Source organism: Aptenodytes forsteri, unplaced genomic scaffold (genome assembly GCF_000699145.1).
Source record: "Aptenodytes forsteri isolate BGI_AS27 unplaced genomic scaffold, ASM69914v1 Scaffold193, whole genome shotgun sequence".
Lineage (NCBI taxonomy): Eukaryota > Metazoa > Chordata > Aves > Sphenisciformes > Spheniscidae > Aptenodytes > Aptenodytes forsteri.
In genome coordinates, this window is record NW_008795405.1 from 9,888,966 (window position 1) to 9,900,501 (window position 11,536).

Consider the following 11,536-nt stretch of genomic DNA (forward strand, 5'->3'; position numbering starts at 1 on the left):
TTTAAAAACAGGACTGAATGAGTTGGCTGATTAGCAGGCTTGATTTTAGGCTGAGCTAAAAACCACCCCAACCAAACAACAACAAAAAAAATCACTTGGCAGGACTGTTTTCCACTGTGAAATACAGGTCTACCTTCAAGGAAGTTCTTACTGAAATTCCATCACTTTTGTTTGAGTATTTTAAAGGCAGAAATCTAAAGCTCTGGCAGCATCAAAATGTCTTTTTTAAGCATTATTAAAATCTAGAAGTTTAAAGGCATTCTTTTTTAAGCTTCTTCCTTTTAAAATATTGTTTTGTATTACACTGCAGTAAAACAATAATAAAGGGGGAAAAAAAGCAGCCAGAAATCTTTCAAAAATGTTGTCAAGAGCTAGCAAATTGATTGACCTGAAAAAGAATTTTGAGCTTTTAGGTTTTGTTCTAACAGGAAGTAAATGTGACACACTTTACATAAATGAAGCTTTGTCCTCGGCACAGAGCTGTTCTGCACTTTATCCAGTCATTTATAACAGGCATGAGCACAAAGGGCAAGAAAATGCAACTAAACTATAGTGACAGTATTATATACTGCTCCAAGTCACTAGTGTGTAATGAAATCTCATATTTTAGTTCTTACTGAAGAAGCAGCTTAATAATCATAGGCAGCATAACTGGGAGAGCCTTGGGAGGTCATCTGCTTCATCCTTCTCCCTTTGCAGGATCAGCTTCATCCTTGTGGTTCCTTACTGATGTTTATCTAAACTGCTCTCAACTCCTGCTGTAAATCTGTTCAGCACGAGGAGCAGAGACTTCTTTTTCTTTCTTACATACAACCCCTTTTCTCCAGTCCCAAATCCAAACTGAAAACACCGCTCTTTCCTGTGTTCTCCAGCAGTTTTATTCATCTTCCTCATGCATCCTTGTTGCAGGGAAAGGAGAGGAAAAATTTGCTAACCTCTCTACAATCTGTTGCCCAAAGCAGCTGTCTGTCCTGCCTTTGCCTGGAACTGGCTTTTACTTTTGTTTGTTTCTCCATTTTCTGTATTAAAACCAGTTGTCATTAATGCATTCCAGGAATTTTTTGGCAGTTTGTATCTTTCTGTGCTCCTTTCTCATCTAGGTAGTCAAAATTCTGCCATACCACCAGTTCCCATACTTCAGACGAATCTGCTAGCTTGTCACAAAAAATATTGTCTACTCACATGGTTTGGTGAGGTATATTAAACCTCAACAACCCTGTTCCCCAGCTGCTTTTAAATTAACTAGCCATAGACTCCCAACAGATCTAGCACAGATCAAGCACATATGTACTTGTTAAAGCAATATATCCTTCCTTTTCACCATTCTAACAAAGTAAGATTTTGCTTGTACCAGTTGTGATTTATCCAACAACATATCAATTTTGCCAAATCAAGTATAATCTAGATCAAGACTTCTGGAATTAGTATAAGGACAGCAAATACTTTCAGCTTAGGGAGCTACTACACTGTCAGGTCTAAATAAGCTTATTGTTCACCAGGGTTTTAGATGCCACTCAGATTCCCTTTGCTAAGGCTTACTGGTCACCTTTTGTCATTATTGCTTGCCAGTTTATAGGTCTCCTAGCTAGGTCGGCAAGACACTGCGCAGAGATGCTATTCCCCATTTTCTTAATCCGATAAAGGACTACTCCTAGCCAGCAAGCAGTAGTTGACATAGTTTTGTCGTATCACTACTGCAAGGATATTCAAAAGTACAAGAGAGACGCTATAGCTTCCAGCAGCACTCTAGAACCTAGAACATTAATTTATTCATACGGAAACAGTATCACCAACACACTGTGCAAACTTAAGCATTAACTTGTTCTTATGTCAATGCACTAGTTTCTTCATGCATGTCAAACCCAATTTTCAGATTTGCCAATTACTGACAGACTTCCTTGGAGGGTACCAGTGTTCAGTTCCTAAGTTGCCTCAAGTTTATACCAAAGAGGATATTGTAGAAAAACCTGATCTCAACAACCCCTGTGAGCTTTTTAAAAGTGAAAACATTTTCAGATGTATATGCATGCATTTCTTTCTCAAAATGTATTAATTGCTGCAGTGTAACTTAAAATATCACCTGTTTTTATGATATAAGTGCACCAGGCAGGGACTCTGTGTTGTTAAATTAAATAGCTTTTTGCAACTTTATCATTCTGATATTTCAATATATTGCAATAACTATGTGTTTAATTGAAGTTTTTTCACCCATTTTAGGAGCTCCATTAGCTTTTACTCATTCTCCTGGCTGCATGTTCATTACCGACCTGAAGAATGACAATGTCACAGTCAGATCCTCAAGAGAAGTCCCACAAGTCCACTGCATTTCTCAAGATCCTCTGCATTATAGTATTGTGTCAGCAGAAGCAGCCCAAAAGATAAAGACTCTAGAGACCGTAATTGGAATAGATCCAGGTAAAAACAAAAACTCTCTTCCTTTAGTGGATTTTTTTATGAGGTAGATATGACCTATCCTGCTTTTTTAGATATTAATAAAGTTCAAGAACATGGTAAGAATCTAAAGGCAATTTTAAGATTTTAAAAATTCTTTGTGGAATACAGTGAGTTGATATAACTAGGTCCTACATTTTCTGTTACCGTACTTAATATCAGAGTCTGGCCAAAAACATTCAACCTTATGGGTAATGGAATATCTGATCTTGATGACTGTATACTCTCAAAGTACATAGAAGCATCGTTGTTTACAGCAGACTGGAGAGTCCACAGGGAATAAGAACTGTTACTGAATAAAACTGAAATTGGTATGTAAAGTACAGGGCACCTCAGCATGCTGGTAACAGCTACAAGGATATTCACTGTACAGTAAATAGCACATTTCTTTACATATATTCACGACTACTGTGCTCCTACCAGAAAATTCTAGTAGTCGCACGTGCTTTTCAAACATCCCTCTCTGATGGGTGGAATTACATCAAGCTCTGCTGACACATTCATCACTGAGGTGTTGTGTGATGGACCAAAGTGACCTGATCACCACAGAACGTTGAGAGGTAGGGCTGCATGTGTGCACAAGGAAGAGGAGAGGGAAATAAAGGCAAACTGAATAGCGCAACCATTCCTAAAATACACACTGAATTAGTCCCCTCTGTCTGCTGTAAATTCTGATCTCAGTTTCCCATAAGTTTTCTGAAATCCTCTGTAGGCAGTAGTGGAAAACAGCTTACGCCCAGCTCTCCCAAGCTCTGGGTTTGGGCTCTGTGTATATGTTTGGGTCTGGTTATTTTTACTCACAAGGCCTCTCCTTTTCCCACTCTCTGGAGTTCAGCTTGGCACAGTGCCATGCTCTGCAGAAATACAGGACCTAACTTAAGAGCTAGCTCGTTTTATTGCTAGAGGAGAGTATAATACTTTATCTCAGTTAATATACCCCACTTCTCAGAGACTAATATTCCCTACTTCTGTTACTTAAGTCTTGTTCAGAACTTTTTTCTGTGTCCACTATCTATATATTACCTGTATGTTATGTAGGAGGAACAGAGGGAGAAATGGCAAAGGGGAAATGGAGGACAAAAAGAGGAAAGTGCAGAGGCGGGGCGGGGGGGAAGGTGAGAAGGATGAAGATGTGAGGAGGCTAGAAAACAATAGTGAGGACTTACCTCTCACTATCAGCCCATCATGCTAGTATTTGTGGTTTTCAGGAGTACTAGCAAATCGAAAGGACTGCGCTGTGAACTTGTGTTTCCGAGTGCCAGGGAAGGGAGAGGGGATAGGAAGTGTTTGAACAATGAAGGACATATACAGATAACACAGCATTGCCTCTTTAGGGACTGACCCATGAGAAGAGACATCTGTTAATATTCACCTATTTCTCAAGGTCAGATAACATGGTTCTCTACTACATGAAGTGTTACAAGATCTTTCAGCAGTCAACTGGATACTACTGTGTTAACTGAGTTTACAAAGTCCCCTGGTAACTTACAATATCTCTGAAACTTCACTTCTGTGGTTAATCATTTCATTAAGCGGAATTTATTTGGGAATTAGCTCTTCCCTAAGGCGATAGAGTTAAATAGAGACAAAGGACCGGCTTACTCATCTGAAGTCTGCATCAAAATTTCTGTAAGATCTGGGACGCTTGAGTTCCAATCTAGCTTCAGTAGCGAGACATGGTCTAGCATGACTGTCACCACAGATCAGAGGAAAGCAGAGGGCCAAAGGAAAGGAAACAATATGCAATAAGCTCTCAGAAAAAGAAAAAGCTATTTACACTAACACCTAGAAATGCTAGGCATAGAAATTTTCAAAATCCGGTTAACTGAAATTCTTAACCTGGAAGCACAGCCCATTATCTTCATTACTCATATCCTCCACCTTCCTAGGTTTCCTGAGGAAATTACCCCAATTCCTGCCTTGACCAGAGGTTTTTCTTTCTCTTTTTTTTTTTAACCCATTTTATGTCATTAAAGTATGCAGGTTCACCCACACAGAAGCTTCAAAAGGAGAATGATATATTGAAGTGTACTGTTCTCTTTAAAAACACTTTTATAGGAGACCGGGGTATAATTCATCTACACCGCCAGGACGAGCTGCTGAAGGCTTGCCTGTCCATCTCCCATGCTCGGTCGGTGCTGATAACAACTGGATTTCCTACCCACTTCGCTTACGAGCCACCAGAAGAGAACGATGGGCCCCCGGGAGCCCTCGCTATTGCAGCTATATTGCAGGCCTTGGAGAAAGAGGTTGCCATAGTAACAGATCAGAGAGCCATGAATCTGAATAAAAAGATTATTGAAGAGGCTGTTCAACTAGGTAAGACACACGTTTTCTCAGTTTTTATCTTGCCAATTTGAGCCAAGGTTTGCTTCAGTTAATCTCACTGTCACTTAGTATAGGATTTTTTTTTTTTCCAGAGAATGAACCAGAGTTCATCCTCTAAGCTCTGATCAGCGTTGCTACGATGACATTTTGTTAAACCTAGCTGGCATCAAGTTAATGCTTACATAGCTGATTAGTGATTCTGGATTAGCTGTTTGTGTTGAATTCTGGACGTCTGTTCTTATTCTTATAGACCTGTTGTCTATCTCAAGGTCCCATTTACTAGCACCAATATCCAAATGAGTTTAATTTAAAGTAAGGATGCAGGGAGCTTATCAGGAATATTGAGTCCTTACTATTCTAATTGTTCTGCTTGCCTTTTTTTTTTTTTTAAAGTTACTCAAACACATATTAAGAAAAAAAGGTACATAGTATCTGAATTGTATTTCATTTTCCTGCAGGAATCCTGAAGGGACCTGTCCCTCTACTGAGTTATCAAAGAGAAAGTGCTGATTCAGCTTTAATGTTTTTGTGTGAGAAAAAAAGGTACATAGTATCTGAATTGTGTTTCATTTTCCTGTAGGAATCCTGAAGGGACCTGTCCCTCTACTGAGTTATCAAAGAGAAAGTGCTGATTCAGCTTTAATGTTTTTGTGTGAGAATGGGAACCCTGGAAGACCTAGGTACGTGTCTTCAGTTTTTGAGAATATCTCTACTGTGTAGTTATAATAAAAATAACGACCATGATCTAAGAAGGCATAATGGTTACAAGTAAATCCTTAAGACCTGGAATGAACAGAACAAATTTTGAAGCCAAACATTGGTTTTGGAGCACACAGGGTACAGAACTCCATGTTATTCTGCAATTACGAATTTCTGGAGTACAAAAAAAGAAATGATACTTCATATATCAATAGCTCTTTTCCTTTGAAAAATTTCTAAAAGCTTTTCAGCTGTTATTGCATAGATATAGATATATATACACACACAAAATATATTATTTTACCAGTTTTTAAATCAGTGATAATATCAGAAAGGGGAAGTATGTCAGAGTCAGTGAAAGAGCTAGGAGAAGACTTGTGGAGTGTGTTCACTTTCTAGAGCTTTGGCTCAAGTCTGACAACTGGGGAATCTGATCTGATTTAATAAGATGTCATGTGTTTTTATAATAGTGTGAAAGTGATCATCCTATTGTCTTTAGGCAGCCAAAGCCAAAATTATAGATGTACGCATGCACTTCTCAATAATAATTTGAACTGTTTGCATATGTCTTGTTGAGTATACTATGTCGGGCAAAAATTCAGATTAATACAAAGTGTGTGATTAGGGTTAATGCACTGGAGAATTTGCTAAGTAGCTGTACACACATTTCATTACTTAGCAGGCAACTTATATTTCCTTTAAAAAGCATACATTGGTCATTTTTATTGATCTTTCCTTGTACAGCATTTTAATGTAGTTGCCTTCAGTTTGTTCTCTTTAATAAAAAGATCTTTCACCCTGGTATTTGCTTCATCAACTTACTCAATTCCCATTTCTTTCCACGGGTTAGCGTATGCTATAATTGTATGCTGTAATAGTATGCATGATACTGTCTTCATTTTTCATGTATTGTTTTAAAAATGTGTTTTATAGCTATGCATAATAAAATTACAGCCAGTTTCTATTTCAATTGATCCCACAGTCCCAAAAAGCTAAAGTAAGTGTTTCTTTAAAGTAGACAACTAACCTGCTTAAGGTCTCTGGAGTCGCTGTAGATAGCCACCCACAAAAACATTAAGTAATTCAGCAGAATTAGTAACCTCATGACAGCAAAATGGGAAAAACAGAAGCAAAATAACTTCATTCTAACATACAGTGGCAGAACTGAGTACTAAAATTCTGCTTAAAACATAGGACATCTGCAGTACTTCTGTCTACTTTCATAACTAGCAAAATAGCCATAGACTTAAAGGAAAATCCCCCAAATCTAAAGACCCAAACCAAAAAACTCCCTAACTAGAAACAAATGAACATTTGCCAAGCAACGTACTTTAAGCAGAGACTATATTTACACTAACAAGGATTTAGATGATCATTAATTTGCCACTTTTTTGTTTTCTTTGAAAACAGTTATAGAGACTAATGTCTTACAAGATGTTATGTATTTTAACATCAAAGAGAGCAAGGCCAGGTGGCTGACCCAAAGGTTTGCTGGTTAGGAGGATTTCAGGAACTTCTCCATTTCTTGGTGGCAAATGTGGTTTGAGGGAATTGCACTAAAGCTATAAAGAAACTAAACTAACTTTTGAAAATAAACTGTAGAGAACTACATTCAGAAATAGCAAATCAGTATCCAGGTTTTACCTCGAATCCCAAATAGTCAAAAAGTAGAACCAACCACAACAGGAGAAGCAGCCAACAGAAAAGTTTGTTACGTGAGAATCACAGCTTTGACTCCTCTCCTCTGTTCTTTCACTCGTCTCTAACCAGATTTGATCACCTGATAGCAATAGAGCGTGCTGGGATGGCTGCTGATGGCAATTATTACAATGCCAGGAAAGTTAACATTAAACATCTAGTGGATCCCATAGATGAACTATTTTTAGCTGCACAGACTATTCCAGGAGTCACAACAACAGGTATGTGTGAGTTTGTGTTATATTCTCAGAAGCAAGAGAAGCACAAAACAGGAACTCTTACTGGAAGTGAAGGGGAGCAGGAGGCAGGTGCTGAATAACTGCTTGCGGGCTACAGCTGTTTGTCGTGGTTGAATTTAGAGACCGTTGCTGGAGAAAAATTAGAGGTTTCTATTGAAGGGTTCTCACAACCAAAAAAAATGAAGGAGTTGATTTCAAACTTATTTAAGGACAAAAAAGCAAGCCCAGATGTGTGTATTATCTATACATCAGTGCGCATACATATGCTTCTCTAAGCGTAGTTTTTGACACTGACTTTATTCTGTGTTTTATGTGTGAAAGGCAGCATAAAAAGCAAATGACTACTGAATGGAAACATTACATTAAAATATTATAGTTATTTTTATGATTGTTACACCTGTGTTAAAACAGCTTTCTGGATAGAATCTTAGTTTATGTTGCCTTTTAGCAGTACATTCTCTTGAGCAGGGATTGCATATTTGCATCTATTATGATAATGCCTTCTCTAACAAAATATATGTATACAATAACAATCTTTCAAGGAGTACTTTGTCCTTCCTGCCAAAACTGCCTTAACATTGACTCATAGGTCTAATAAGAGTGCTGTTGTCAACACGGTGCTCCTCTCTTTTGTCGATAGTCCTTTTTTCCCTGAAAACTGACTTGTATCTGGTTTGAAAGAATATGCCATAGATCAAGGATTCCCAGATATATATAAAATGTTGTACAACGTCCTTGTACAATCAAATGCTTCGTGCTACACTGTGTAGCCCAAAATGGAGTTAGGAGATGTATAATCTGTATAAATATTAGAAACAAAATTAGAAATAAGTGTCACAAAATTAGAAATAAGTGTCCGTGCCAGGCTGATTTCAGTCACGTCAGAACATGTCTGCTGATCTGGCTTTTTTTCTCCTTGTGGTGCTGTGGACTCACTCGTCAGTATTACCAAAAGCACTGGAACTTTGACTTCTCGGTAGTGATGTTTTTCAAATGTTTCTACAGAATTCAGAGAGCTCCTGCAGAGATAATGCATAGTCTGATTTCACCGTATTGGAATCATTTAAAAGCTGTATAGCAGAAGAGTTCACTGGTATTTTTTGTATTATCTTAAAACTCATAATACATTTTACTTAGATTTAATTCAAATTTTTGTCCTATTCCTAAGGAGTAACTTTCAACATTCAAAAAGAAGCACTCTAGATGGCACTCTGTTGGCAATCTCAGCAGAGAAGCCAAAGATTGACTGAATAAGGATAGAAAATCTCTCTTTCATAAAGGTGTTTAGCAAAACGCCTCAGAGCTTTATCTGCTGCAGTTAATTTCAATTATTTTGTCCCTGATTTTAGACTGTTGATACAAGGACTTGGTCTCTCCAGCTACTTATGTAACATCACATCCTGATTCCTTTAATAAAAGTACCCTAATCTCTTAAAATATCTCCCAGAGCAGCTCAAAGTATATTGTTGATTTGGCGGAGTATGGAGTGTTCTGCACAGTGGGAATTTGAATCTCTTCAGCAGAATTTAGTTTGTTTTAAACATTCTCTGAATATTCAAATACACTATGAAATGTCATTAATTAAAAATACCACAAGCTTGTGAATAAGAAGAAAAGAAGCAGTTATCCCGATTCACTGCGTCCCATTGCCATGAATTTTCTCTAAAGACATGTCTGCCTAGAAAATGATTTAACAAGTCATAGGCTTCAAAAAACAATGAAGATATCTGCTCTGATCTCCCATGGAATTTGAGTACATGGATATTCTATGCTGGAGAACTAATTGAGTATCTATAGAAAAACAATGTAATTTTTTCTTACAGTTACCTAGTTAACAGTTCTTATTTTGCTTATCACACTAACTTTTTGTGTCTGTTTTTTAATTTGATTACAATTTCTTGGGATGGCTGTTGTTGGCTTTTTCAGTGTATTTCTGCAAAGCCTAGCTTAACAAGGCATGAATCTGGGCTGTGGCCTTTGCATCTTGTCTCTCATTACTGATGATAATGTTTTGCTACTGATTATGATAAATTTTTCTGGTGGGGTTATCTTTGGCTTTCTTCATGGTCAGTAGGAATTTGGAGACATATGTCTAGTTCCAAAATAAAATGCAAATATTGTACAGCACCCATTAGGGCAGAGTACTCAAGTAACTTTATAGACTAGAAAAGGATATTAGAAAGATCAAGTTTTCAGCTTTACAGAAGTCTTTATATAGTGTGCTCAGTAGCAAGAGGTACTGTGTTAGTAGGTGGAGAGGGGAAGTATTAGAACATTTGTTACATGCTGATTAATTGCTGTCAAGTTTTGCATTTAAAACAAGATCTGTGTTTAAAAAAAATCTGACCTAGGAGTCTGACCACAGACAAAGCATGAACAATGCCTACAATTGTGTGGGTACTGATACCATAAAAAGTCATGGAGTAAGCAGCAACCTTCAGGTATACACAAAATAAGAAGACATGGAAGACTGAGGTTGGAAGGACTCATTTTCCCCAAAAGATTGAAATAAAAGATTAATGGATGTTACCGAAACCACATGCTATTTTTTTCAGCTGTCATACAATTGACATAGCTATATGCTATTTATATAGGAGCTAATGAAAAGCTTTCCAAAGTACCGCATGAAAAAATGTGGTCTCACTTGTTTCCCTTTCATACAAATGATTTTTAGCACAGGAGACTGACGTTTCCTGCATTTTTCATGAATGTAGTTTCAGAAAACAATGTAGTCAGTGAAAACTTGCGTGGAAGATCCGACAGAACTATTTTTCCTCTTCCTGGAAAGCACTCAGGCCTTTAGTAGAAGAGGATTCATCTTGTCTATTTTCAGACATCTATATGTGAGATGTCTGCCTTGGGGTGAGATGAACTGAATGTTTGAAGGGTCTGTTTCTCTCTGCTGACTTTAAAACGAGTCTAGCTGACTAGCTCATGTGTAGATGGCTGCGTTTTGGCAGGTGAATCTCACTCTGGAAATCAACAGTAAAATGTAGTCCTCTGCCGACGTGTAGAGGAAGAAGAAAACAGATGGTACAGGAAAATTTTCGGTGTGGTGTTCTTTTCCTCCCAGTGTAATGCTAATGGGATCCATCCACAGCAGCAGATCTACTAACTGTGTGACTATCCTGGTGACAGGACTTCCACAAAGACAAGAAAAAGCAAAGCAAGGCTGATAGAAGAAAACCCTGAGCAATGGAATAGTATCTTTCAGTTAAAAGAAACTGTTGATGATCTTCAAAGGACAAGAATTCATTTTAGCCTTTTTAAAGAATATTAAGAGCAAAATTTTGGATCCTGAATGTAAGAAAAATCAAAACATTGTGTGGATTCTTACAAAAAGTAGTACAAAACAGTAGTAACTACCATATTTATATATGATGATAGAGGCATCATGATTATGTCATTACCTATTTGAAAAGTACTACCAACAAACAGATTTTAGAAAGCACCGTTAAATACCAACACCAAAATAAATATGAACAGATTATTAAAGCAGATAAGAAAAAAGATTAGCTGTTTCATCGCAAATCCTTTTATGTAAGTTAACATATGTAACACATAACACATAACTTTATGTAAGTTATGTGTCACTCAGTTACGCTCCCCTTGACTATTTAGACTTAAGGAGTTAAATAAAAAATTGGTGCTGAGAAATAACTTTCAATTTCACTTAAAGAAGAAATTTGCTACAGACTTATGTGAGATATTTATGCAGTTACTAAAACTGTTAAATTTATCAATTTTCAGGGCTTGAAGTGTGAATTATAAATACTGTAGTTTCTCTCCTGTAACACATGCTATGCATTAGAGCACAGTCACATTTCAAATTCAAATACGATACATTGCAGTGAGGACTTGGAGCTCTTCACTGTTCCGTTTCACAGACATTAACTAGGATTTTTTGATAACATCTTCAAACTTGAGAAGATGCCATTTAGACTAACAGGTGAAAGAGGAATGTAAATTTCCACTTAAATAGATGGATTTTTTGTGTGTTTTTTTAATACATTGGTAAGAGACTAAAGATACTATGTAGCTTTCATGTAAGCTGCTAGTTTATGTTTATAATCTGTTTGTGTTTATAATCTGTTTAATATCTTCATCAGTGACATAGACAG

The 11,536-nt window shown here is 37.1% G+C and overlaps 1 protein-coding gene across 1 annotated transcript in view; it reads left to right on the forward strand.

Moving 5' to 3' along the window:
• CUNH14orf159 (chromosome unknown C14orf159 homolog) overlaps positions 1-11,536 on the forward strand; it is a 29,013-nt gene that overhangs the window by 8,084 nt on the left and 9,393 nt on the right. The window contains exons 6-9 of the mRNA XM_019472476.1: positions 2,218-2,415; positions 4,510-4,770; positions 5,360-5,459; positions 7,249-7,397. Coding sequence (XP_019328021.1) covers positions 2,218-2,415; positions 4,510-4,770; positions 5,360-5,459; positions 7,249-7,397 — 708 coding nt within the window. The remainder of the gene's footprint in view (positions 1-2,217; positions 2,416-4,509; positions 4,771-5,359; positions 5,460-7,248; positions 7,398-11,536) is intronic.